The 26281-nt window shown below is 35.5% G+C and overlaps 3 protein-coding genes across 6 annotated transcripts; all 3 read right to left on the reverse strand.

Moving 5' to 3' along the window:
- Window positions 1–153: 153 nt before the first annotated feature.
- LOC145626442 (uncharacterized) lies at window positions 154–2681 on the reverse strand. Of its 3 annotated transcripts, none has more exons than XM_081678876.1 (3): window positions 2513–2681; window positions 765–2021; window positions 154–519 (listed from the first exon to the last, which is right to left on the reverse strand). In XM_081678876.1, the coding sequence occupies exon 2, from the start codon at window positions 2008–2010 to the stop codon at window positions 769–771; it is 1242 nt and encodes a 413-aa protein (XP_081535002.1). In that variant the 5' UTR covers window positions 2011–2021; window positions 2513–2681; the 3' UTR covers window positions 154–519; window positions 765–768. The 3 variants fall into 3 exon arrangements, with proteins under 3 accessions (XP_081535002.1, XP_081535003.1, XP_081535001.1); XM_081678877.1 differs by lacking the exon at window positions 2513–2681 and having other exon boundaries at window positions 765–958; window positions 1146–2463; XM_081678875.1 differs by lacking the exon at window positions 2513–2681 and having other exon boundaries at window positions 765–2458.
- A 4579-nt stretch (window positions 2682–7260) lies between these two features.
- Window positions 7261–15629, reverse strand: LOC145628693 (beta-galactosidase 10-like). The gene is made up of 19 exons (XM_081681064.1): window positions 15201–15629; window positions 14518–14613; window positions 14300–14412; window positions 14116–14182; window positions 13884–13976; window positions 13391–13534; window positions 12498–12586; window positions 12267–12372; window positions 11883–11970; window positions 11574–11692; window positions 10972–11136; window positions 10012–10220; window positions 9695–9804; window positions 9277–9386; window positions 8967–9074; window positions 8651–8761; window positions 8342–8553; window positions 7715–8051; window positions 7261–7618 (listed from the first exon to the last, which is right to left on the reverse strand). The coding sequence occupies exons 1-19, from the start codon at window positions 15366–15368 to the stop codon at window positions 7508–7510; spliced, it is 2556 nt and encodes an 851-aa protein (XP_081537190.1). The 5' UTR covers window positions 15369–15629; the 3' UTR covers window positions 7261–7507.
- A 1355-nt stretch (window positions 15630–16984) lies between these two features.
- On the reverse strand, window positions 16985–25242 carry LOC145626444 (beta-galactosidase 6-like). Of its 2 annotated transcripts, XM_081678878.1 has the most exons (18): window positions 24929–25242; window positions 21377–21472; window positions 21149–21261; window positions 20930–20996; window positions 20739–20831; window positions 20513–20656; window positions 20302–20396; window positions 19801–19909; window positions 19600–19684; window positions 19395–19513; window positions 19140–19304; window positions 18867–19048; window positions 18555–18646; window positions 18347–18456; window positions 18143–18253; window positions 17934–18041; window positions 17665–17810; window positions 16985–17355 (listed from the first exon to the last, which is right to left on the reverse strand). In XM_081678878.1, exons 1-18 carry the CDS (start codon window positions 25100–25102, stop codon window positions 17166–17168), a joined length of 2199 nt encoding a protein of 732 aa, XP_081535004.1. In that variant the 5' UTR covers window positions 25103–25242; the 3' UTR covers window positions 16985–17165. The 2 variants fall into 2 exon arrangements, with proteins under 2 accessions (XP_081535004.1, XP_081535005.1); XM_081678879.1 differs by lacking the exons at window positions 20930–20996; window positions 21377–21472; window positions 24929–25242 and having other exon boundaries at window positions 21149–21175.
- Between the last annotated feature and the right edge of the window lie 1039 nt (window positions 25243–26281).

Raw genomic sequence — 26281 nt, forward strand, 5'->3', positions numbered from 1 at the left:
AAGTTTCCTGGGTCAACTCCAAAAACTAATTTCAGTGAGTACTGAACTAGATTAAGGTGCAGGTTTCTACAGGAGATAGTTTTTGAGCCATGATTTCAGATGTTAGTTTGTACTAGTCTTACATTTAATTTTTACTTGTAAGCATGCTGGTAAGAAAAAAAATGTACAGCGGAAAATAAAGTGCACTGCTTGCATTTTCAAGTTTAATACATGAATTGCAGGAAATAAAAACCCTTTAATTTGTTTGAGAACAATTGTGTCAATACTTCAGTTCAAAAGCTTCCCTTCAAAAAAAATTCAGTTCAAAAGCTGAGCTGCTCAGTGCCTCGGTGTATGTAGTCAACAGCACAAATTGGCAGATTAGCAAAAAGTACTTGATAAAAGGAAATCCCTAACACCAAATTTCACATGTTTCTAACTCACATTGTCAGGAGACAATTCATGGCCATTCCAAAATACATATGATTCAATGACATCCACACCGCCTTCCTTTGCCAGCTGCATTAAACCCGGCCACATCTACATTCATCCAAAATTACTCAAATCAACAACAAAACAAGGTTTGACACTGCAAATCACATTAAAACTTAAGCATAAACATACTAAAACACAGTCCACGGTCCACGGTCCACTTTATGACACTAAATCAACATTATATTAAAACTTCAGAATAATATACAAAATTGTAACAAAAATTAAGTAGCACATAACAAATAATATACAACATTATAACAAATATATAGAAGATGAGATTGAAGACTTACAATATCATAGCTTGAAAGATTTACAACACATAGCTTCTACAACTCTGATTATGCCTTCAACAATATTGTTTTGACATCCGACTAATTGAATTTCCAACTCATTAATACCGGAAGAATCAGAAGACTTTTTCTTGTGGACGAGTAAGAAGGAAAAATGGAAATGAGTGGATGGATTGAGAACTCTAATGCCATCTCTGGGTTCAATCTCGTACCAAATCAAACAAAATAAGTCATCAATGATATGAAGCAAATGTTTGCATAAACTTTCTTGAAAATTATAAATAGGTTCATCATTTTCGAAACCATGTAAAATAGTTCCTTGAAAGATTTGTTTTTTTTTCCAATCGTAGCAGCATATTTTCCCAGGATTACTAAACCTACCCCGCAGCCAATAGGTAGAATTTTGGTCACGCACGGCCACAGGTTCCCCAGAGATATCACAAAGACAATTAAAGAGAACTCCCCCGGGATCAGTCCAGTTTGTCCAAGACTTGCAAATGGTGTCATAGACAGCCATAAGGATAGCATTTGAGCTACAAAAAAGTGCTCGTGACATAATTAGTATTTTATCCTCCCCTCTACTACCTAGAAAAGGAACAACTATCAAATAAAATTCACCAATCCTAGGGTATGGCATCTCGGGTAGCGGTGAACATTCTCCAATTACTGGATCAAATACCTCAGCAAAAGGAACCCTACTTCTTTCCTCTTCAGAACTAGGAGGGCAATTTCCTCCGAATAAGTAAACATTATTCCTTATACTCACAACCTTGGGGCAAAATCTTGGGGAGACTAAAGGAGCACCAAAATAACTTTCAATTGCACCAAAATCTAAGCCAAAATTAATTTCCACAATCCTATGACTCATATTATTCTTAGTAATTTCTCTTTCTTCGGTAACTGGCTCCGAACAACCACCACGTCTCTCAGACATGATTTGACGAAACCCACGAATATCTGAGTTACCACCAACACAATAGACCTTGCTGCTATTTTTTATAGTGGCAGAGCGAGTAAAAGGTAATGGAGGCTCATTATCTCGATAATGAGGTTGTATTTCAAGAAGGGTGACTTGTTTGAAAACAGCAGAATTGGAGGTGCCAAATGTGTGATTGTGTGAAATGTTTCGTAGTCTTCCATGTATACGCTGTAGCAATCCATTCACAAAAGTAGTCACATCTTCCTTAAACCAATATGATTTATTCTTACTACCAATACCTCTAACGATAATTGAACAAGATTCCATGGAATTCCAAACTGCAATAAGATAAGTCGTTAAAAAGTACTCAACAAAAGAAGAAGACAACATAAGTTCAAACTTTCCAAACAAATTAATTGAAATCAAATATCATAATTCAAAATAAAGTTTGCAATTGATAATTCGAGTGTGCACAATACATTACAAGATTATATATATTAAAAAAAAAAATACAAGTAAAAATAGTTCGATCGGGTGTCAGAGGTTCATTGTGGGGTGGTTCATCAATTTGAATGTAGTTTGGGTAAGAATAAGTGGATGATTTTTGTAATTTTGACATTCACCCCTAATTCTCGTAAGTTCAAAATGTAAACAATGCAAAAATAATTGAGCGAAACAACATCAACTATTCAACCAACAATTGAGCAATTCAACCAACAATTCAGCAATTGGATCAATAATTCAACACTTATTAAGTATTCAAAAATCAAAATTTAATTAATAAACAATTCAATCTACAATTTCATTAATAATATATAACTTGAAAAACCTGAATTATTGAATTGAGCAGGCTCAGTGTTTGACGAGTAGGGCGAGTGAGCGACGCTGGCGGGCCGTCGACGGGACTACAGTCGGCAGAGAAGCCGCTCGAAGAGAGGAGAGAGGATGAAGTTCGGGTTTTTTGCGAAAGAGTGTCGTTTTTTTTTTTTGACGGGGTGAAAGAGTGTCGTTATTTTCTTGATTTAGTTGCTTGATTTAATTTAATGCCCATTGCTCGATACTTCCTCCGTTCTGTTAATATTGAAACAATGAACTTTTTGCACTATTCATCATTCATGTTTGACCATATAATATGATCTATACATTAAACAAAATATAGTCATGTGGGATCTTGTTGGATTCGTCTCATAAAATACTTTCACAATATCAACTTTTTATACTCCCTCCGTCCCCTTTTGATAGTTCCTTATAGGCAAATTTTAGTCCCAAAATGTTCACCCCATTTGCTTTTTCCAACAACCATCAATATTAATTTTTTACAAAAATTCCCTCCAATTTGCAACAATACTTGTGCAAATTTAAATTTCCCATGTAAATTTTGTTTTCCAATATACTTTTATTACTTTCTCTCTCTACTTTTTTGCATACCTAATGTCAAATTACTTTTTCAATGTACATTTACTATTCTTATTTGTGTTTATTAATTCCCGTGAAAATTGCCCGTAAGGGACTATCAAAAGGGGACGGAGGGAGTAATTTTTACTATTACACAATTATAGATATTTAGCATATAAAATGTGCACTGGAATGCGTAATTTCCTACTTGTTGCAATATTAATAAAACGGAGGAAGTATATATTAGTAGAGAAAAAAAGAGGTGAGACAGATTAGTCCGCGACCAGGTCGCAGCCCACTCATCTTTACCGCAGCCTGGTCGCGGTGTATCCTGTTCAACACATTAAGTTGCAACAACAACAGATCAAAATACCACAGTGTGGCCGCGGAGTACACCAAGTTATATTTCCTTCTTCTAAAAATAAAAGAGAAGGGGGAATTCAAGACTTACAAGCTCATCTCTCTCCTATCACCTGTAAAATCTTGCAACTCCGTCAGACCGTCGCCGACGTTCAACACCGCAAGCAACCCACCATCTTCCTCTATTCTTTAATTTCTATCCTATAATTCGAAATTTACCGTGCATTCAACTTTAATTTCCGAATATACAGGCCAATTTGTTGTCTTCTTCATTGGGATTGATTACGGCCGAGGTTTATTTGCTACTTGAAATCGTATGTTTTGCTTGACAATCTTTTGGATTCCAATTATATTATCGACGATTTAGGTTGTGAATTTAGCTCAAATTTTGTGTGGGTACCTGTTATATTGGAGAACATTGAGTGATTGTGATTTTTGGCTAGATAATTGGATAATAGAGTGATTGTGGGTGTAGATTGTGGGACAAATCAGAATTTCATCATGGCGCGCACACCAAGTGTTCGACAAAAGAACGTGTCTACTTCCAAGGCTAAATCGATCACCATGAAGAAAGGTCCTTCTTCTAAAAGCAAATCTTCTGTCTCTCATTGTAAAAAAGGGACCTCCTCAACCACAAAATCCAAGAAGAAAGAGCCGGTCATTGATTATTATGACATTGATTTTAATGGTGATGCGGAGAAGTACGAGAAGTTATTTAAACGTGGAGTTGTTGCTAGGGGTGAATATGGTCTTGTTTGGTGCGGTTTGAGTCTAAACCAAACCAAACCGCAAAATACGGTTTGGTCAATTTTCCAAACCAAACCAAACCATATTAGTATTGAAACCAAACCAAACCAAACCGTAATAATGCGGTTTGGTGCGGTTTGGTTTGCGGTTTATGATGAGACGACATTTTTTCCTAAAAAAATGTCAAATATTAATAAAGTTTAAATAATTAGCCCAAAGGGATTAAATTTTACTACAAAGTTTTAATAAAAATAACAACCAACTAATCAGGTGCTAAATGCTAACACAATAAGAGCAATATGAGTTATATGACCTATTGAATTTTAAGTATTGATATTTGAGAATGAGTATAGAGTATAGTAGTATACTGACCGTATAGTCTTCTAATGATTTTTCATGTTTTTTTTTTGTTTTTTTAATTTTTTTATAATACATAATAACTATTTTAATTTAATTAAAAATTACATAAATATTAAAGTGCGGTTTATTGGTTTACGGTTTGGTTTGGTTTATAATTTTCGAAAAACCAAACCAAACTGCAAACCAAATTTCCCCAAAAATTGAAACCAAACCATATTTTTCTAAACCGTAAACCAAACCAAACCACTAAAATGCGGTTTGGTCTGGTTTGGTTACGGTCCAGACCAAACTGTGTACAGCCCTAGTTGTTGCAACTCGTTATTGTGACCTCGATGCACTCAAGGCTTTGCATATAGAAGATAATGTTCGTTGGCTCTTTTCAAACGTTGGTTGGGGTGACTTTCTTACTAAGAAATATCCCACTTATAAGAGAATCACACTTGAGTTTTTGAGCTCCTTAAAGGCAGTTGTCGAACCCGGATACCATGATGTGATCACTTTCCGCCTGTACAATGTAGAGCATACATGGACTCTAGCTAAGCTTAATGAGGTTCTCAATTTACCTACCGGCGGTCCCAGATTAGCCTCAAAGTTTTGGAAGGCTGATGGATTATGGGGGATGTTGACCGGCAAGAACAAATATGACTCAAGTGCGAGTCTGAGTGCCTTGGTTCGCCACCCCGCCCTTCGATATGTCCTCAGGGTGCTTTCGAACACCATCTTTGGCCGTGAAGATAACAACAAGGTTCGAAATGATGAGTTATATATGCTCGAACATATGCTCTACGTAAAGGTGGGCATGGGCCGTGCCGGCACGCGGGCGGCACGAGCCCGACACGATTACGGCACGGCCACCGGCACGGCGGCACTTGTGGGCCGTGGGCCGTGCCGCGAACACAAATCTTAAGATTTGGCACGGCACGGCACGCCACGGGCACGATCGTCGGCACGCCGGCACGACCCGCCGGCACGTTAATTTTATAATATATACATCGATTTTGTATAATATATATATTTTTAAAAATAAAAAAAATTAAAAAACCGTGGTGGCCCGCGACACGGCACGGCACGACCCGACAAGCACGTGGGCCGTGCCGCGCCGTGGGCTAGGGTGTGCCAAAACTTGGCACGGCACGACCCGCCACCAAGCTGGCACGGCACGGCACGACACGAGCCCCACCCCGGCACGGCCAAGCACGGCCCGCGACGGCACGGCACGACACGATGCCCATCTTTAGCTCTACGCTAAACCTATTGATGTAGGCGCATTCCTTATTCGACAAATGAAATCAATCGCCAACAAGCAAACCACTAAAGGTGCCATTGTCGTGGGAGGTCTCATAACACCGATTGCTTTATACTTGGGTCATAAAGAGAATCTTGTGCAAGATGGCCTAATTGAGGGATCCGATTCCATTGATATTGCTGCTTGTTCCTCTATGGGTTGGTTACACAAGAGAGAAGGCACCACTCTTTGGTGTTTGGGGAATGATGATGAGGGAGAATTACACCCTCCTGAGATGATGACTTTGCGTGTTAAAGATAATTGGTCATTTCATGGCATTCGACCACATGCTCAAGCACCATTGCTCCCCGAGCCACCCGCTTCATCATCTCCTCTTGAAGGTGCTAGAGTTTCCCCGATGTTTATTGAACAGGCACTTACAAAATTGCAAAAGTCTGTTGATGAAATCAAAGTTGAGCAAAAGGAAATCAAGGATCATTTAACTTTTATATCGAAGACCTTAGCTAATTTTGGCGTTTGGTTGCAGTCTCAAGGGTTTCCACACCCTCCTCCTCTTCCCCCTCAATGAGGGTTTGTGAGTATCTTCTCTCCTTACTTGCCTTTGTGCTTTACCTTTGCTATGTGAACATTGCAAGATTCAACTGTGGGGAGGGTATTATTCATTGTATATATTAGAGTTTAAAATGAAAAGGCATAAGCGTGTGAAACTTAACAAACTTTATGAAAATGACAGTTCTTAATACTTTAGTGTGAAATTCCAATTATCATAAGCATGTGTGTTTTACACTTTTATTATGTTCATCATTTATATTTAGCTGATAACAGTACATGAAATGGCATCATGGATGTAAAATTTTGCAACAATGTCACTATACTGATTCCACTTGTTTCTGTTACATTGAAGATAATACCACATGGTGAAGTAAGAGCTTAATGAAAAGCATTTAGCACTAGGAAGAGGCGAATCAGGCGTTGCAGCAACAGGCACTGCCTTGGCTGGAGTTGCTCTTTCAGCTCACTTGTTGGGTTTACTAGGCTACTATTACTCCTTGAATTCAATCGTGAGGAAGCCGATTGATTTCTCACCTTACTTTGAAGATTCCCAATAAGCTTCCCGTGTTTTCTGGAGTTGAAGCCTTCTGTTGTCCTATGATTAAAGATGGCCTCCATTTGCAATGAACCAAAATGTGTGTCGCAATTACTACAGACGAGAGCTCTGTATCTCTTGGTTTCTTCACAAGTCTGTAGGAAACTGTATAGAAAAAATCATGTCTGCACACAATGTTTAGATTATTGTTTACTCCATACACATCACCATTTATCCCTACGAGGGAAACTAGCATGAAACCAGCCTCTTTTACTGATAGCTTAGACTTCACTTTCACCAAAATATAGACATGAAATATTGTACTCTTTAAGTCTTAATTATAATATAATGTAGACATATATCATTTTTAGCCGAAAATTAATTTTGTGCACAATGGAGTGATATATTTATTGAATGAAAGGTATGCATTTCAATAGTTGGTATTACAATGTTAATCTTGAATGTAATAAATGCCTCGCTGTTTCTTTTCCTCTTTTTTTCCCCAATTCTCTGAAAAACCAGCCGTATTTTTTTGGTATGATGTATATGACTCAACACTAATAACGGGGGTGTTCCCTAACTGAATAAAACTAGGAAGTAGCTAATACAATTATTACTATAACTGCCTATCAGCTGCAAACTGCTTCAACAGCAAGCCTTCTAATTGTTCCCGGACAATGACCTATATCGAAATTATCTTTGCTCAACTCAATGCTGCAGTCCCTTCTATTTAAACAAACCTGCAAACAAATAATAATATAGCATATGAGGGAGGCTATATATTCTTATGCTTCTAAGAAACAGCTAAAGAATATAGGAAGAGAAATGTTTTTCACCTTTTCCAGCACAGATGCAGAATTGGGATCATGGCAGTCTCCCTGGATGTACGACCCACAAGCTCCCGAAGGGTTCCCAAAGCTGGAAAACTTAATAGCAGAAATACGAGTATTACTAGGGCAGCTTAGCTGCGCAGTTGCCTTTTTATCATTGGTGTCTTTCACAGCAGTGGTCCAGGATTCAACAGAGACAGAAGGATGATCTTCAGAAACGGAACTGCAAACACCAGTGGCTTTCCTCTTGGAGAATCTAATCTGAGTTGGATCTCCGCCGATTTCTTCAAAGATAACCAATACATTGCCTGATGGCTTAAACCAGGACCGTGGAACATGATACCTGCACCAGAGGAAGTGATTTAGATTGACAAGCTAACAAAGTGGACAATACTGAGAAAAAAAAAAAGGAAAATATATCTTCAGCAAGTTTAAGCATTTCTCCTTTTGTGCCTGACAGAACCTACTTGAAAAGACGTTGAGGAAGCGCGGGGATGGAAGTTTTGGATGCAAACAATACATCAGCAAATCATGCTTACATGTCACATCTACTTGCAACAGTTGCAACAATATAGAAATATGCAAGATTAAAAAATTATTAAAGAAGGAAAGGTTGCAACTATGTACTCGTACCATCTCTGGGTCGGTTCTCCACATCCCGTGCTGCACTTGTTGGGTAAAAATTTTCCACGGTAGTCACAATGATCAACACAATCATGATGCTTGGGACTTTTTCGAGGCCAATATCTTCCTATTTCTTCTCCATTCAACCAAGCTAAGCCCTTCCCCATATGTATCATATCCAGTCCTACAGGCTCATTCCCAGAGGGTGGGTCCACCAAAGCCTTTACAGGTCAAGCAAGTAAGAAATTATTAGACTGCCTCAAAGACTGAAAGCTACTTTCTAAATCTCAGATCACAAAAGCGTAGTCTCAACTCTACCTTGTACCATGTAAGCGGTTTTGTCTTAGGTGGTTCAGTGGTCGACACCCAGTTTGTACTTTTCAAATCATCACCTTTATACAGATTCAATTGCTCTCCCAGTAATCCAATCTAAGAGCACAACAAATTGGAACAATGTGAGTCAGAATGCAAGCTTCCTTTTGCAGTTAATCATGTCAACACTAGTGCACGCACTCTCAACAATTGTACAGGCAACTCAGACAGTTGAAAGAATAATGAAGATATGTTCTGTGAGAAACTAGGAACTACTTTAGTGAGAAACGATATGATGGAGGTGGAAAACAAAAATAGTAACCTTGTAGGTCCAATTAAATTTAGTTAGATTCACAGCTCCTTTGTTAAGACCTTTAATTTCAACACTTGTTAGGCCTGCTCCTATCCATTCGTACTGAGGCCCTGCAGTCTGGAGGAAAAATACACTTAGAACCCAAGAAAGAAGAGTAGAAATCGACAAGTACAAACATACTGATAACTCTCTAGGTAATAAAGAGGACTTATCAAGCTAACGATAAAGTAAATATTACATACTAAATGAAAAAAAAAAAAAAAAAAAAAAAAAAGAAGCATAAACATATTGTTCAGGTGTCAAAGCGATGAAAGCTTACTTGCAAGCCGACAGTCATGCTAAGAAGAGCAATTTCATTCTTTCCAGCCTTTAGAGATATGGGAATCTCAGATTCAAAGGAAAAGACCGATCCATTCCCAAATCCACTACCTGAATATATAGAAGTGTTGGTGAATAAGCACAAAAGCATTTGGCAAGAAAAACTTCCTTAGATTCTAGTATAAAAGATACTGAAGAGCCGAAGAGGAGAGAAGGAAGATAAAGAGAACACTTTTGCAGATAATAACATTAAATTCTGGCCCACAATGGGCACATTACTCAGATGCAGTTGTGTTATACTCCGTAATCTCATTAGTGACCTAACATATTATGTATGTGCTACTGATGTGACAGATTCAGAAGAGGCTTTGATTTCTTATATAATGAAGCAAGATGTGGAAGGATAATTCATGTATCACCTTGAAGTTTTTGATTCACAAAAACATGAAGAGCATGGCCCTTTGATTTTACAGATAGTACTGGACTGCTTTTGTCTTTCAAGAACTTCTCATCACTGTCAACATACAGGCTGCAAATAAAAAAAGAAGCGCCAGTTACACCTATGATTAAATGCAAGGGTAATGCCAATTATCAAGGACATTGGTCTTCTTATTGAATGTTTACAGAATCCAAACTTCCTAGAGAATCCATTTCTTAAAAGGGTAAAACACATGTAAAACCAAGATGAAAGCAAATAAAAAATTAGGAAAATGGCAGTGAACATGCCGAGTTCAACCTTGTTGTGATCCAGAGGTAGTCAGTAGAATCTTTTGTTGTATTTATATGATCGACAAAACCTGTCATATTGAATTCAGGTGTTGCCCATATTCCAGGTTTTTCAACAAACACTTTCCATTGAAGAGATTTCAAGTCTTTGCTAGGTGGCACCACTGATGGCCTGAGATTCTCAGGCACCATATCAACCACAGAAGCTTGGGATCCAACCTGATGAAAAAAGGCAGTAAATTTGAATGCTGCATAGAGCAATATTGCACAGCAAAGGGCATGCAATCCTCTTTGCTTTAATTTGATCCCACAACTGTGAAACACTGATAGGTTTTGATTCCCTTCTCAATTACTTATAACAGGTCCTAGTAGCCAGGAAGCAATTTGCCACAATAAAGAAAAAAAAAACGGAGGCTATTTAAACATGTTCTTTGGGGCCAATTTTGACCAGTTTGATTTTAATACATACCCCCTCCATCGTTTCACTCCAGGGAGATTGGCATGTAGATTAAGAAATAAAAATAATGGGTAGAGAAAGAAAATTTGCAAAATGAAGAGGGAGATAATAAGGAAAGTGTGTGGATGCAGAGACAGTAAGAGAAATATAACTTGAAAAGACAAATGTGAAATAATTTGAAGACACTCAGACATTGGACATCCATAAGGCAATTTGTGAAATCTATTCAAGGACAGAAGCATGTTATAACGGACAAGGATTTACAAGAACATATAACATCAGATTGGAAAAGACATTTTATGTAGCTTAAAAGCACCGCCAATTAATTTCCAAAGAACACTACTGTTTACTACATTAGCCAACAGTAAAGACAAGTTAATTTTTGTTCTGTCATGGTTTATAAAGATTTTGCTGGACACAGAGTAAAATAGTATACTGAAACACTGAGAGTTCAACAGTCTCAACGATAAACAATGGTCAGGGGGGTAAAGAACCTTAAATGCGGAAACTGACCTTGGCAGTGTTATACACTACATTTTTGCAGTCAGGCAAGATGCTAACTGACCATGCAGGCAGATGGTAAGTCTTGTTTCTGAATTTCACAACTGTATCAGTTTTGTTGTCCATATTGGCAAGGAAGGCTGCACAAACTCCAGATGAGTCTGTAAATACATTGGCCTGCATAGTGGTGCTAAATTAAGAACTAGATTGATATCATACTTATGCAAAATTGCAAATGCTTTCTGAGATGCCTATGGGCAGCAACTGGTCTAATCTAGTAATCTTTATAACAGGCATACATTATAATAACAGAAAGATGTAACTTGAAAACAGCTTGAAGGAAGATTTTCTCAATCTCACAGAGCTCTTTGTGTAACATTGCGAATGTTTCATTGCACTTATTTCAATTATCTATTAAAGAATGATTTGCCATACTACATTATCTCTTCAGTTTAGTTGTACAGAGGTCAAGAATTAGAGTCAATATGTGAATGTCACATTAGGTCTTGAGAGACAAAATAATGCCAACCTTTATAAATTGACTGACAACTCCAAGACTCCTAAATTATATCACTAGCAAGAAAATTGAGGTACCAAAGAAGGAAAATAGTCACCTCTTGTTGAGGACCAAGAGAAACATTAGTCCTCTCTCCAGTAATCAGTGCATTCTCACACAACTTTAATGCTCCATGAAGTTCCTTGAGATGTCCCCACTTAGGAAGCCTTGGTAAACCTGGAAGAAAAAAAAAGTAAAGAGGTTAATCATGTATAGCTCATCTTTCTACTTTCTTCCTAGCCATCAGAAGCACTAAAGATAATATAAAGGATGCAAGAGCATCTTCCATTTTGATTTATCTCATAAAAATTGACTATAACTGCAAGATGTTCAGGACGAACATTAAAAAAGCAACGGAGAAAAATACCATATTCATCAATTGGTGCATCATAATCATAACTTGTTGTAATAAATGGTCCACCAGCAGTTCGACCAAAATTTGTTCCGCCATGATACTGAATCAGAAATTACAACACACACACACAAAAAATATTGTTAAAGAAGACAAAAGAGGGAAAAAAAAATGCCTTTCCAACTTCCTTTCTCTTCCTAAAAAAAATCCCTCTTCCTTTCTCTTTTGTACCTTCTCATTCCTTTGAATCTCTGACCTTTTTTAAAAAAATTCTATGCCAATCTCTGTATCAATTGCTAGAATCATAGAATCAATTGCTAGAAATATAGTACCTAACTAGAGTTATTCGACAATGGCCATATACAGTAAATCAGTGACACAGAGATCGAGTAAACTAACCATGTAATAGTTGTGTACACTGCCACCCTTCTGAAAAAAACGAGCAACAGCATAAGCAACATCTTCGACAGGCCTGTGAGGATCCACGTCGCCAAATGTTTTGAACCTGGAGCAGAAGTCAAATAGTCTGTTCAATCATGAACTGATTTATAACTAGATGCTTAAAAATCTAAAAACTCGGAAAGCTGAAGACCTTGAAAGGCAACTCAAATAACATGTTAGCAAAGTTACCATCCAGGCCAGTTCTCAGTCCAAATCTTTGGACTTTTGGAAGAACTTGGAGTAAAGTCATCACAGTAGAATCCATTACAAGTATTTATCTGCAAATAATAAGCATGGTCACATAAACTATGGCTCATTGATGATTGATTTCTGTTAAGTTCCTAAAAAATTCATTAAACAAGACAAAAAAACCAGCAAGCATATGAATGGGAAACCTGAGTAAAATTAATGTAATGGTATTAAAGCGTACAATTTCTACCACAAGCAAGAAACATCCTTTACACAAGTTGACCTATAAATTCTCCCAAAAAGGAGAAGTGTTTTACTAACAACATTTACATAATCAGTTAAAAAAAAATTAAAAAATAATAATAATGGTTATGCATAAAATAAAATAAAATAAAGGGTGAGACATCTCTCTGCTTATTCCTTTTTTGTTTTTTGGGAAGGTGAGGGACAAAAGAAGATATAGAAAGTCAGAAACAACTCAACTGAAGCAGAACCTTTCATATTATAATTTCTGAAAGGAAGTAGTGATAGATCCTGGAGTTTCAGTTATCATTAAAAACAATCCAGAAATCCAATAATGAGCCATGTATATAGGATGTAATGGAAGAGGAAATCAGCTTGGGGCTCAACAGAGACACCCACAATGCCCAAAGGGACGATTAGATCAAGAAGCTATAACACGACATAATAAGCAGACACAGATGGACAGACATGAAACACAACTAGACAAGATCAGCAAAATAGTTCAAGAAGTAGTTATATGTTTGCAGAATTGCAGCTATGTCACATGTGAAGGTTTAGATGATAAACCTTTCCGAGCAAAATACATGGGAAGCAAAGAAATCACAGAATTCACACATGGAAAATGAACCTGCATATCCAAATATTCTCACCACAGGATCAGGTGTATCCCACTGCTGGCACATTATCCAAGGCACACCTATGTTCTGAGAAAGGGCCATATTGGCAGCCCACAAGGCATATTTCTTCCCACCATCTCCATATGACTGTTCATAATAACCATATTCATTTTCTACCTACAAGAATAAAGAAAAATACCGTAGTTGTATGAATGACATTACCAGAAGGAAAACAAAACCAATAGAGCCACAAGGAACTTGTAAAACAAAAGCAAAAAGTGCTCAAATGTAAGACAGCACTATACATAAAAGAATTTTTGTAGAACAGAACCAACTCACTACCAGAAGTGCTCTATAATCCTATATCACTTAACTTCTCAAATATACAAATGCTTTGTAAGAACAGAAAAATATAGCTTTTGAACTAAGTTCTGCTTTACTTGCTACTTCTAACACTTCCTCATTTTGCTATGCAGTGCAACATCCATTTCAGGACTTGCTTAAACAATATTTAATTTGAATGTACCTGAGCCATGATGATCGGACCTCCTTGTGATGCAAAAAGCTTCTCCTTCTTCATCAGGTCCACTATGTATGTCGTGAACTTCTTCATGTAATACTGCATAGGACAACCACCAACACAGAAAAGTTAAAGATTCATGCTAAACATTTTGGCAATTGAATAAGTTTCTTCCATTATAAATCTAAATTTATAGCATATAAGGTTGGCAAGCCTGAAGGAAGAGATAATTCAGTACCTTCCATTGCTCATTGTCAGTCCTAAATACAGTTCCAGGTACATAGTGCAGCCAAACAGGAACCCCTCTGCAATGAAACACATTGAGTTTTTTTCACATAATCATATAAACATTCAAAGATTGTGAGCAATATCATCCTAATTTCCCAGCTATATTGAATAAAGATTCCTGAAAACAACCATACCCAAAATTCCACTCTGCTGCAACAAAGGGTCCAATACGAAGCATCATATACATCCCAGCCTGCTGCACCGTCTTCACAAACTTAACTAGATCATACCGCCCCTCAAAATAGTACTATAAGATCACCAACCATAATCAACAGCACAAGTTGGCAGATTAGCAAAAAGTATTACAGAAAAGGAAATAATTAACATGAATTTTCACAATTTTCTAACTCACATTGTCAGGAGACAATTCGTGGCCGTTCCAAAATACATATGATTCAATGACATTGGCACCACCTTCCTTTGCCAGCTGAATTAAACCCGGCCACATCTACATTTTTCCAAAATTTTACTCAAATCAACAACAAAACAAGGTTTCACATTACAAATCACAGCAAAGCTTTAACATGAACATTATATTACAGTCCAGTCTCCAGATCATGACACTAAATCAACATGAAGTATTAAACTGTTAGTATAGTATACAAAAATTTAACAAGTATCAAGTAGCACTATAACAACAACGACAACAACAAAGCCTCAGTTCCAAAATAATTTGAGGTCAGCTAACACGAACCGTCATAAAAAACTATCCGATATAGATAATTGGACATTCCAAGATAATCCGTTGAAAGAATTTGAGAATGTCAGTGTAATATACAACATTGTAACAAATACCATGTAGCAGTATAACCATAATTTTAAATTCCCACTTGGGCATAAACCCCCCCAAAATTTACAAGTATTAAATGATTATTCCCTGATTTTGTTACTAAGCAAGCAACCACATACACAAACAAAAACAGTATAACATAAACACGATTATACGAAACGCAAATTCTTGTATAAGACGGTCCAATAGTCACCACTAGGTATAATATAAAATGAGTAAGAGATAATAGAGAGAAAAATACTAACAGCAGGGACACTACGAGGGTAGTGAATAGCAGTAGAAATAAGAAGCTTCCTTTGTCCATCAATTATGAAAGAACGACTATCATATGAAACATTACTACCATATCCAACTGTTAATTGCAGAAACAATGCCAAAACCAAGCAATGTATTGAAATTAAACTAAACCCCATTTTTCCTTTGTAAGAAATTTCTACAGAAAGTGCAAAAATTCAGCTTAGAACTCCATTTTTTAGTGTAAATCAAATGAAAAGAATCAAGCTTTTAAAAAGAATTTGGGGTTTTTCTTACAAATATTTTTAGCTCAAAAAAAAAATCAAGATTTTTTAACAGCTGGAGTATACTAAATTTGTGATGAATTTGTTTTGGGGTAGATGGGCATTCAACTGCTTGACCAATTGATTGCTGTCTTTTGCAATTTATAGGGGTATGTGTAAGAGAGAGAAAGAGAGCAAGCTTTACTTATCTTGAAATAAAGACAGAAACTTTGAATAAATTACGACCCAAAAATGCAGATTTCAGACATAAGATACAATTAATTACTGATCAGTACTATAATCAGTTGATCACTCAACAGAAAACACATGCGAGTGAGTAATTGGGTTTTACAATCTAGTCCGTACTAATCATTACTTAAATAATAAAGTGTATACTTGAATTTTTTTTTAATTAAACTATCGCCTAGCCACCTGGGCATGGTAAGGGGTTGGTCGAATCATGTTGTGTCATGCCGTGTCTTCTATTTAGAGGGATTACTAACATACGTAGTAAGTAAATTTCTTACTTTGTTGAAACACCCTCCATTACCCAAAAATTTGATCCAAGTATAGCTCGTGGTCCAACATATAACATATCAACCGCAATTAAAATTCTAAAACCACATCAAGTCGTGCCGTGCCTGAACTGGCTTGTCTTTCTGGTACATGTGGTTGGATCCAAATGCTAAAAGTGAAACAGAAATTGCTTGAGATCCTAATTCTAAAATAGAAGCTGCTTGAAATCCAGCAATTACAGAGTTACAACTATTGTCTACAGTTTGATACTTATTAGACTGATTGATTGTAGCTTAAACAGGTGACATTATTAGCAAAAATCGTGACAAATAATCAAATAAAAACAAACATTAAATTTGTAACAGAATCTCATTCTTAATCCCTCCTTAAAGTTATCAAATTAATAACATAGATTATCTGAATTATTATGCAGAACAGTACAAGTAAAATATACAATGTCAGACCAATATCTTCCATTTATTTTCCATCAAAAATATCATAATTTTGGGTTAAATATATTAAATTTCAAGGTCCCATGCACATAAAACTGAAAGACAAATCTCATGTCTTATGTTGGGCGGTGATTACTCAATTCAAGGAGCAAAATCTGGTCACCAGAAAGTGGGCCCTCTCTTGGATCTATGCATATGGGTGGATTGGGCTGATCACAGTCCAACAAGGACAACTATTGTGGGCCGGATTTCAGCATGTGTATACTTAAATGCAGCCTAGATCTGGTCTGACAAGAGTGACACTGCACACTGAAAGTCTGAAACTCTACGAATATTTAACTTCAGTTCTTGACTATGTGAGAGCACAGTTTCCAATGTTCTTGACGTAAAAGATGTTCGGATATGAGATTACAAATTTTAGGAGTACCAGAAGCAGTATTGTTAATATATAAAAGTTGAGGGACACCATGATGCCTTTATTTCAGAGTAGATCAAATCAAAGCAGTTTAAAAAAAAAAAAAAAAAAAAGTTGTTAAATCAGATTAGAAAATACAGAAGTTGATGTACTACGTAAATTATGACTCTTATTAATCATCAGAAGCACAGTGTTTACATTCTGAGTAGTTCAATTTTATACATAGCGATATAGTAAGCTATCAATCACTTGTAACTATGATGTATGCATAATTAATCATGAATTTTTTTTCCTGTAAAATAAAGAAAAGAATAAATAAAGAATCATGTATCATGTATGAATCCCTTCTGGTCTCATCAGGTATTTAATGTCACGTTTAACATTATTAACATTGCTGTCGCGCTTGCTAGTAGTCCAGGATATGGTGTTCATAGAAACTTTGAGAGGATTTCCACCAACTTCCTCAAACAGAACCAGAAGATTTTCTGACGATTTCAGAAAGGATCGGGGAATGTGGTACCTAGGATAGAATCAAGCATATCTTCAGTTGACTAATACCAAAATGAAAAATGAGACTCTAGTACAACTAGCAGAATGTTTTACACCGCAATCTGATTATCTTATCATTGTATACAGCATATTAACTGAGGTGCGTCTGTATTTATGCTAAATTATTGATGAGAAGCATTTGTCAGAGAAGTTCATTTTCTGTCTGAAATAACTTTATTTAAGCTTGGAAATAAACTTGTTCTCAGGCTTTCTATCAGTTTTCATCAAGGATATTCATAAAGGAAAAATGGACATATGGCTTGTAGACTTGGCAACTTACATTGTTTGAGAAGGTTTTCCGTCAGGGGTCAGCAAGGACGCCCAATAACGACCAATACTTTGTCCATTGATCCAGGCTTCGCCTTTCCCCATACTGCTTAAGTCTAAGGCCACTGGATCTTCTCCATCTGGTGCATCAAACATGGTCTACCAAATTTCAAACCATAAAATTGTGTTCAGTATGCATCATAATATAAACTCTATAAAACCAGTCAAATTAAGACAAGGGACTTAAATTACTGTAAGCTTGAATAAGCTACAAATTTTTACCTTATACCAAGTGAGAGGCTTTGCAGTGGAAGGTTCAAGTCCACCCCAAACCACTTTTCCAAGGTTCTCTTCTTTATAAATTTGTGAATCTTCTCCCAATAATCCAACCTAAGGACAATGTTGTCATTGTAAGTTTAATGTATTGGAAACTTAAAATAGATATCTTGACAGCTAGCAAAGGCCAACTACAAAGCCAAGATGAATCAAACCTTGTATCCCCATGTATAATTCACTGCTAAATCATAGGAATCATCTCCGTTGCATCTTACAGCCACTTCACGCAGTCCAGAAAACTTTCTTTCAAGATATGCTCCAGAATCCTTACATACAAAGTAGAACAAACTAATATATGATCACAATGTAATTAATGCAAGCCAATGGTGTAAAATGAAACTCATAACAAATATTTATACCGGTAATCCCACCATCACACTTAGCACAGAAATATTGTTCGTTCCACTATCCAACTTAATAGGGGTTTCAAGTGAGAAATTCTTGACACTGCGACTTCCATGGGCACCTCCTGTTTTTGTAATAGGTAAGAGAAAGAAACCAGTAAGTATGTCAATGCATTGCATAACAATATTTTTAGAAACGAATAAGTCAATGCTAATGACATACCAGCATATGCGTCATTCACAAAAGCATAAGCAACATGTGCAAAAGACCGAATATGAAGTACTGGTTCACTACAAGAAGGATTAACTTCAAAACTGCAAAAGCAACCCCAAAAAATTAGAAGGTTAAATGCATAAACTCAAGATTCGTTATTTTCACCTAAATTCTCCTCATCTAAGCTTATAATAATATACAGCCTTATTCTAAAATTTATTTAGTTGAAAAATGAATTTGGTAACTCTGATCATAACTTATATTTGCTAAAACTTCTCTCAAAGGTGAAAAGAGCAAATCATGGACATCAAATCAATTTACCTTAGAGTGTACCAGAGATAATCAGATTCATCTTTTGTTACATTCATTTGTTCTAGTAAAGCACCTGCCTTCAAAGAAGTGTCTGAGAAGTTCGGTATCATCTCACTTAATAACTCCCATTTAGTAGCTGAGCTGATAGCTAGTTCTGATCTTGCATTTCTCTTTCCACTTTCTGTTGTTATCTGTGGTGAGAGATACATAGAGCATAAACAAATTATAGCTCAGCTTTCCTGTGATAGCAAGCTAAGATCTAAAATCAAGAGCTATGATTACCGTTGCTGTGTTGAAAGTTATATTCACACAATCTGGAAGGATGCTAATTGACTTCGGAGGAAGTTGATATGATCTGTTCCGAAACACAACATTTGCACTATTTCTTGAGTCATTGTTAATTAAAAAGGCAGCACAACCCCCAGTCTCTTCTTCGAAAACATATGCCTGGTTATTAAAATCATGATCATCAATGAGATGTATATACAAATAATCATTTTCTCTGACAACTGAATCAAATGAAAAACAGTCAAATACCGCCTGTAGTTGTCCCAAGGAAAGATAGGACTTCTTTCCCTCAAGCAAGGTTTTTGAGCAAGCTTTTATCACCATATGAAGCTCCCGAAGGTGGCCCCATTTAGGTTGCCTTATAAGACCTATATATTGATTGAGAAAAGAAATTAAATCATGTAATGTAAGTTTTATACACATGCATATGTGAACCAAACCTGGCAGTACACACCATATTCATCAAGCGGTGCTTCATCATAGTAACTGGTGGTAACATAAGAAGTGCCTGTTCTTCCAAAATTTGTTCCTCCATGGTACTATATACATGTCAGAAACCAGAAGTAAATCTAAGATAACTAATTATATAATGGAACGTGTTCGAAGTATTAAGAAATAGGGTGTATGAAATGTGACAGCTTAAGTAACTACATACCATATAGTAATTCACATAACATCCATTATTTTTTGCAAGAAAAAGTGAGACGTGAAATGCAATCTCTTCCGCAGACCTTATGTATGGCTTCCCACCAAAGACTTGGAAGCTGTATCGAACAATTATAAGGTTACCAGAGAAGTAGATTTCTGATACACATAAATCTCAATACTTCTCTTCAAACTTCTGTTATTTTACTTAGTGTGACATATGTGCTTCATATTTTTTCATTTTCCTATCTGAGCTTATTTGCCTTGTTTGATGTAGAATATATTTGCCCAAATCTGAACTTATATTAGTTGTAAATTGAACTTGGTTACTGATTCAAGTGTCTAAAGATGCCTCGATGTGTGTTGGGCTCCAAAGCAGAGTTTCAATGACAGGTACTGTATGGAACCATGCGGTTTACAAAATAAAAAATTCTCATCACAACAACTACTTTGATACCAAAAGGAAGCTAAGCACCAAAACAGCTAATTGCTTAAGTTAAATCATACATACAAAGATGTCCAGTTTTCTGTCCACATTGATGGTTTGTTTGGGGAGTTAGGCCCAGCAAAGGTTTCCCCGCATTTCATCCCATTGCACGTATTAATCTGTTGAGTATAAATCGTAACTAAAGAGATCAAACAAATTACAGAATAAGAAAATGAAATTCCTCTATTCATTATAAATAGAAATGACAAGAAAGATTGGAATTGAAGGGACTAACCACAGGATCAGGAGCATCACTTTGCTTACACATCACCCAAGGAACACCGGACTGAAGCCCAACAGCCATACCAGCAGCCCATCGTACATAAGAATGCCCTTTTTTTCCAAAAGCTGCTTCAACGTTTTGATATTCATTTTCAATCTATTTGAAGATTCATAGTTTGTAAAGTTACAGGTTTACTTCAAGAAAAGTCATCATCAGAAATGCTAGTAACTCATCGTACCTGTGACAATATTATAGGGCCTCCTTGTGAAGCATATAACCCCTCTGATTTCATGAGGCTTACTATTTTTGTTGTAAAATTTTGCATATAGAACTACAAAAAGAAAAATACTTTTAGCAAAACTCCAAGACAATAACACACATCAGAGTAATGATATCAGACAGATAACAAGAAACAGCACAATTAAGTACTTTGAACGGTCTGTTGTCTGTTCTATATGTAATGCCAGGGATGTCATGCAGCCAAAACGGAAAACCCCTGCAACATCACAATAGCGCATCCATTAGACCATTTAAAGTTGCATAAGCATCATTCAGAAAACATATAATATCTCATTACCAAAGGCAGGATAGCCTAGTGGGTAAAAAAACATCAAAACAAACAAATTATGCAAATGTGTGAATACAGACCCATAACTCCATTCACTTTCGATGTATGGGCCAATCCTGAGGCAAACATACAACCCTTGTGCTTGAACCTCCTTGATGAACTTTACTAAATCATACCTTCCAGTGAAATCATACTACATAAAACAAGATAATATAACATCAATACGACTATATAAGGACAGAAGAAAGGAAGAATACAATCAAATCAGCATATTTTACCGTGAATACGGGATAAAAGAACACACATACCTGACCTGGTTGGGGTTCATGGACGCTCCAGAACACATAAGTTTGAATTACATCCAGTCCACCGTCTTTGGCCTTGGCTATTAACGATGGCCACATCTGAATATCATTCAAAAGATTATATTAACACAAGTCAGTAAGTCACTACTCACTAGGTGTAGCTTCATCATTTACTACCCTTATAAGATTATAGACGAATACATGACTAATCAATGAGAACTAACAACAACAAGATATTCATATGTTTTTAGATTGTTAAGTCATCATATAGTAAGACTACAGAGTAGGAAACACCTTAATATCTCAAATGTTCAAGGTAATGCATATGCATTTGCATTTATTTCTTCAATCATTACTTTTGCGGTTTTGCCATAGTATGATTATGGATCCTAAACTCCTCTCCTACATAAATTAGATACACATACATAGAGAATCCATTTTCTTAACTTGTGCTACCATACTTATACTAACTCGATCGATTAGAATAAGTTGTGTATGATTCTCATCCATTTTGTTCTAATTGCACTAGTGACCTTCATATCCTCCACCACTAATTACACTTCAATTTGTCAATTCAATTCATCCATGATTATCACTAGTGAGTGTAGTGACACTTTGATTTGTCTATTATTCTTGTCAATCATGATTGTCAAATTGGTATGATAAGAACTCGAATCCATGTAGTAATTGCACGTAGAATAAGGCTTTGGTACCCGAAACAATTCAAACAAATTTAGAGCATCGCCAGAACCAATAACTAGTTTATAACTGATCACGGGTATCAATGTATAGATCAAAACTGAATTATACTGTTGAGTAAGAGATGCAACACATAAAATGTTATTCTAGAGAAATGCATAACCATGATAAATTATACTATTGCATCACAATAAAAAATAAATAAATTTAAAATTAATAAAAGAAAAGAAAATACTTGTGCAGACTGTAATCTGATTATGCTCCATTGATTGCCTTGAATATTAGGCTATGAAAAGAAATTTGTGTTCAAATTAATGGAGTTGTGAAATTGGCAAAAACGCAAAATTGAGAGGGGGGGAAATTGAAATGACCCTAACCCTCTCCACGCGGGAAATGAAATCAACCCCTTATGTAAACGAGTTTCTTTGCCCCACGACATAAATATAGATTATTCTTCACCCTAACCCTCTACGGAGTACTTCTTTTAGTCGTATGTTGTTTCTTTATTTCCAACTACGAATATCATACGTTGTATTTTATTCTTCCATCAATCTCACTTTCTTTATATTTTATTATGGACTTTCTACTAAATTACCTAAAATTTCGAGGAATAGATCAAAAAGGTACTCTATTGGTAGTCATACCCTGATAGTCTCATACCCATACCCATACCCTGATACCCATATATTGCCACACCGGGCACAAGGTACAACACTCGTACAACTCCATAAATACGGAGATTTTTTTTTTTAACAAAATAACCCTCATTAGTCATTACTTCGTCATATTAGAATATTTTGAGTATAATACATCAAAATTTATCTAAAAAAATTCATAATTATTCTTTTGAACATTTTGAGTATAATACATCAAAACATACTCCGTATAACGTAAGTGTGTAAGTGTTTTTGAATTTTGTCTTCTCAAGATCGAAAACAAAGAATTAAAAGTTTTGGCTTACTATATTTTCCAAACGGAATACTCTTTAATTCTTTATCTTTATTTTTAGGGTATGTTCACTTCACCTTATTTTCAATTCACTTCAATTTCTAATTTTATTTTCTTATAAATATTCGATTCAGTTCTATTCACCTCCAATCAGTTCAGCTCAATTTAGTAAATCAGAACAGACCCGTAATTTGTCCCGTATTTCATTTTAAGATGTCCAAAATAGATTGGCAAGATTGCCTCAAAACAATTACAGTTGTTTTCAATGTAGCTTCCTTGGGAAATTAGGCGATTTAGGTCTTCACTTAAAATAGACTTTATTTTACAATATACGAAGTATTATATGGGCTAATGTTTAATATTGAGATTGTGTACGCTATGAGTCTATGACACATGTTCAAATTTTCATTACCGTAATTGAAATTTTAATTTACATTAGCCTTGTAAAGAATTAAAAGGCCAACTGGCAACTGCTATATACTTATATGCCGCCCTTGTGGCTCTCTAAACACCAAAAATATGGCCCTAGTTAATTTCTTTATTATTCACTCCTTTACACTCTTTAACTTTAATTACGAAACCTGCATTTCACTAGTAAAGGATTACAAGCTCAAAGTTGAAACTTGTAAGTTTTACAAAAAGACAGCTAATTGAAGCATTTTGAGTTCTGACATAAGTGGCTTTATTTTTGAATCCAACAATAGTTTAAGACTGTTACCTTTAAAAAAGAGTAATTCTGATAAAGATATGATGAAAATCATGAACCTTTCCATGTTTTTAAATGATGAAAGTTAGAATGTTATCTCTCTTTTTGGGGAGGTATGAACCGTGTGATATTTGATTGCTCAGTAGTTTCCTACCGTCCAATTCATGCCAAATTGCCAATGGTCTACATACCTCAATGAGGTTGCCTTTGATACATCACTACTTCACTAGGTAATAGGATAGGTCACAACTTATTAGTTACTTAGTTACTCGATTAGGGCCTGTTTTCTCCAACTTATTTTCAGTTTAATTCAGCTTCAATCAATCCAATTCAGTTCAGTTCACTTCAGTTTCTAATTTCCTTTTCTCTTAAAATATTCAGTTCAGTTCACTTCAGTTTCTAATTTCCTTTTCTCTTAAAATATTCAGTTCAGTTCACTTCAGTTTCTAATTTCCTTTTCTCTTAAAATATTCAGTTCAGTTCAGTTCAACTCCAATCAGTTCATCTCATAAACGACAGGCGAGTGTGAGATTCTTTAGAGGATTAAAGTAAAGTAAAACACGAGATGATATCATTTCTTACATGTACTCGGAATAGAAAGCAATTGTTTTCATCTCGATCAAACTCCAACTAATATAAATCTATCTTATACAAGTAGGTCATGAAGATTTATGTCGTAATGTAAAATAAAGGATAGATAATATTCTTAGCTTCCAATCAACATGAATATGGATTTTCTGATATTAATTACATCAAAAATCTCTAATAGTATGAGGATCATTAGCGGTGTTACGTAAATCACAAGATGACATCTATCGCATCATTTCTTTTTCATACCAACTAATTTATCTTAAACAAGTAGTCGGATAAATCTATTGTATTTGTTTAATCCTGTATTATTTACTTATACCACAGCATTACAATTTCATTTAAAATTCAACTCATTCAAAATAAAACCAAACAGAATCACACAATAACTTGTATGAAATAAAATTCTCATTGGAACTCCAATAAACACCAAGTTGACACCAGCTTTGTCAATACCAAAATATTCTTAAATTCATAACCTACATTATTATACAAACTTGAATATAAATGATTTCATAGTATTAACACCTACATACATTATGGTAAAACAATGTCCAGTCGAGTATCTAACACGAGTACTTTAAGATAGAAAAAAACCGAGAATACGTACTAACCTCGGGGGTGCTTCGAGGATAATGAATGGAACCGGAGAAGAGGAGTTTCCTCTGCCCACCAACAATGAGAGACCTTCCATCATACGTTACTTCACTACCTTCTTCATCACTTCCTCTACTTGCAACAATCACCATTGCCAAAACTCCCATTAAAACCCAATATTTTCCCTCCATTTTTATTTAATTACTCTCTTTTAATTTGATCTATTTGTCTTAATTTCTTCACAAGAATAATGAACAATGCTGCATTGCTATTTGAAGGAATTTATTGGCAGCACCTCAAAGTAAGAGCATATAAGACTCAATACAAATGAAGAACTTTAAAGCTACTACTTTTATAACAAGAAACAACAAAATAAGGTTGAAAAAAATATCCAACTTATTCCTTGTTTTTGGTCAGTTTTTAAAGCTGAGTAAATTGTCTAAATTAACCTCACAACTCACGGGTTTTGTTTTTTTAAAATTTCACTATCATTATTATTATAGCTCCTAATATGTTTGAAATTTTGAGCGGTCATGACTTTTAAGATTGTGACATATAGCTAGGTATACAACTTATGTTTCTTTTTGCCTTAAAACACTTCGATCTTAAATACTCAGTTTAATATGTTTTGACTTTTAGTATAATTTGATATTTCAATAGTAATTCAAATAAAAAATTCTACATCATCTTACTTACGAGTAACATTTTAAATTATTTTATATAATAATAAAAAAGATGGTCAAAGTTGTATTCCGTATTAAAAGTCAAAGCATATCAGTCTGTTAAAAGATATTCAGGAATGAAAAGTTTATTACTTTCACGTAACTACATTTGGTTTCCCCGAATTCTGCTAGTATGCTACATACTTCACTATTAACTTTAATTGACAATTTAAAAAGCATGTGCATCTAAACGACTACACCTCTGTTGAGCAATGGGGCAGAGAAAGAGTACTTATGGAACAAAATTAATTTGTTAGATTCATTCTTAGTTATCATGATAAACCTTGCGGGGTTAAATTAGGAACTTTACTATTTAATATCATCCCATTTATATTTAGTTTTGTTTTCCTTAATTAGAGGTTGGAAATTTAGTGGGAAACTTGGCTGAAATTCCACGGTTTTCCCTTATAAGCTTAGGGTATAAGAGAGGAAGTTATAAATGATCCGTGAAAGGAATAATTGAGTCACTTTTTATGGCCGTTTGTTCACATCATTTCAATGCGGTTTGTTATGCGCATGACTATATGTTTATAACTTTAAATGTAGATGTGCTTGCTTACTAAAAGTGTGCACATATATAGGTAATAGGATAGTTTCTAATAATGTGTATGAAGTATGATCCTATTCATGTACTATGATCTAATATTG

This window comes from Chenopodium album, chromosome 4, assembly GCF_948465745.1.
Source record: "Chenopodium album chromosome 4, dcCheAlbu1.1, whole genome shotgun sequence".
NCBI classification, from domain to species: domain Eukaryota; kingdom Viridiplantae; phylum Streptophyta; class Magnoliopsida; order Caryophyllales; family Amaranthaceae; genus Chenopodium; species Chenopodium album.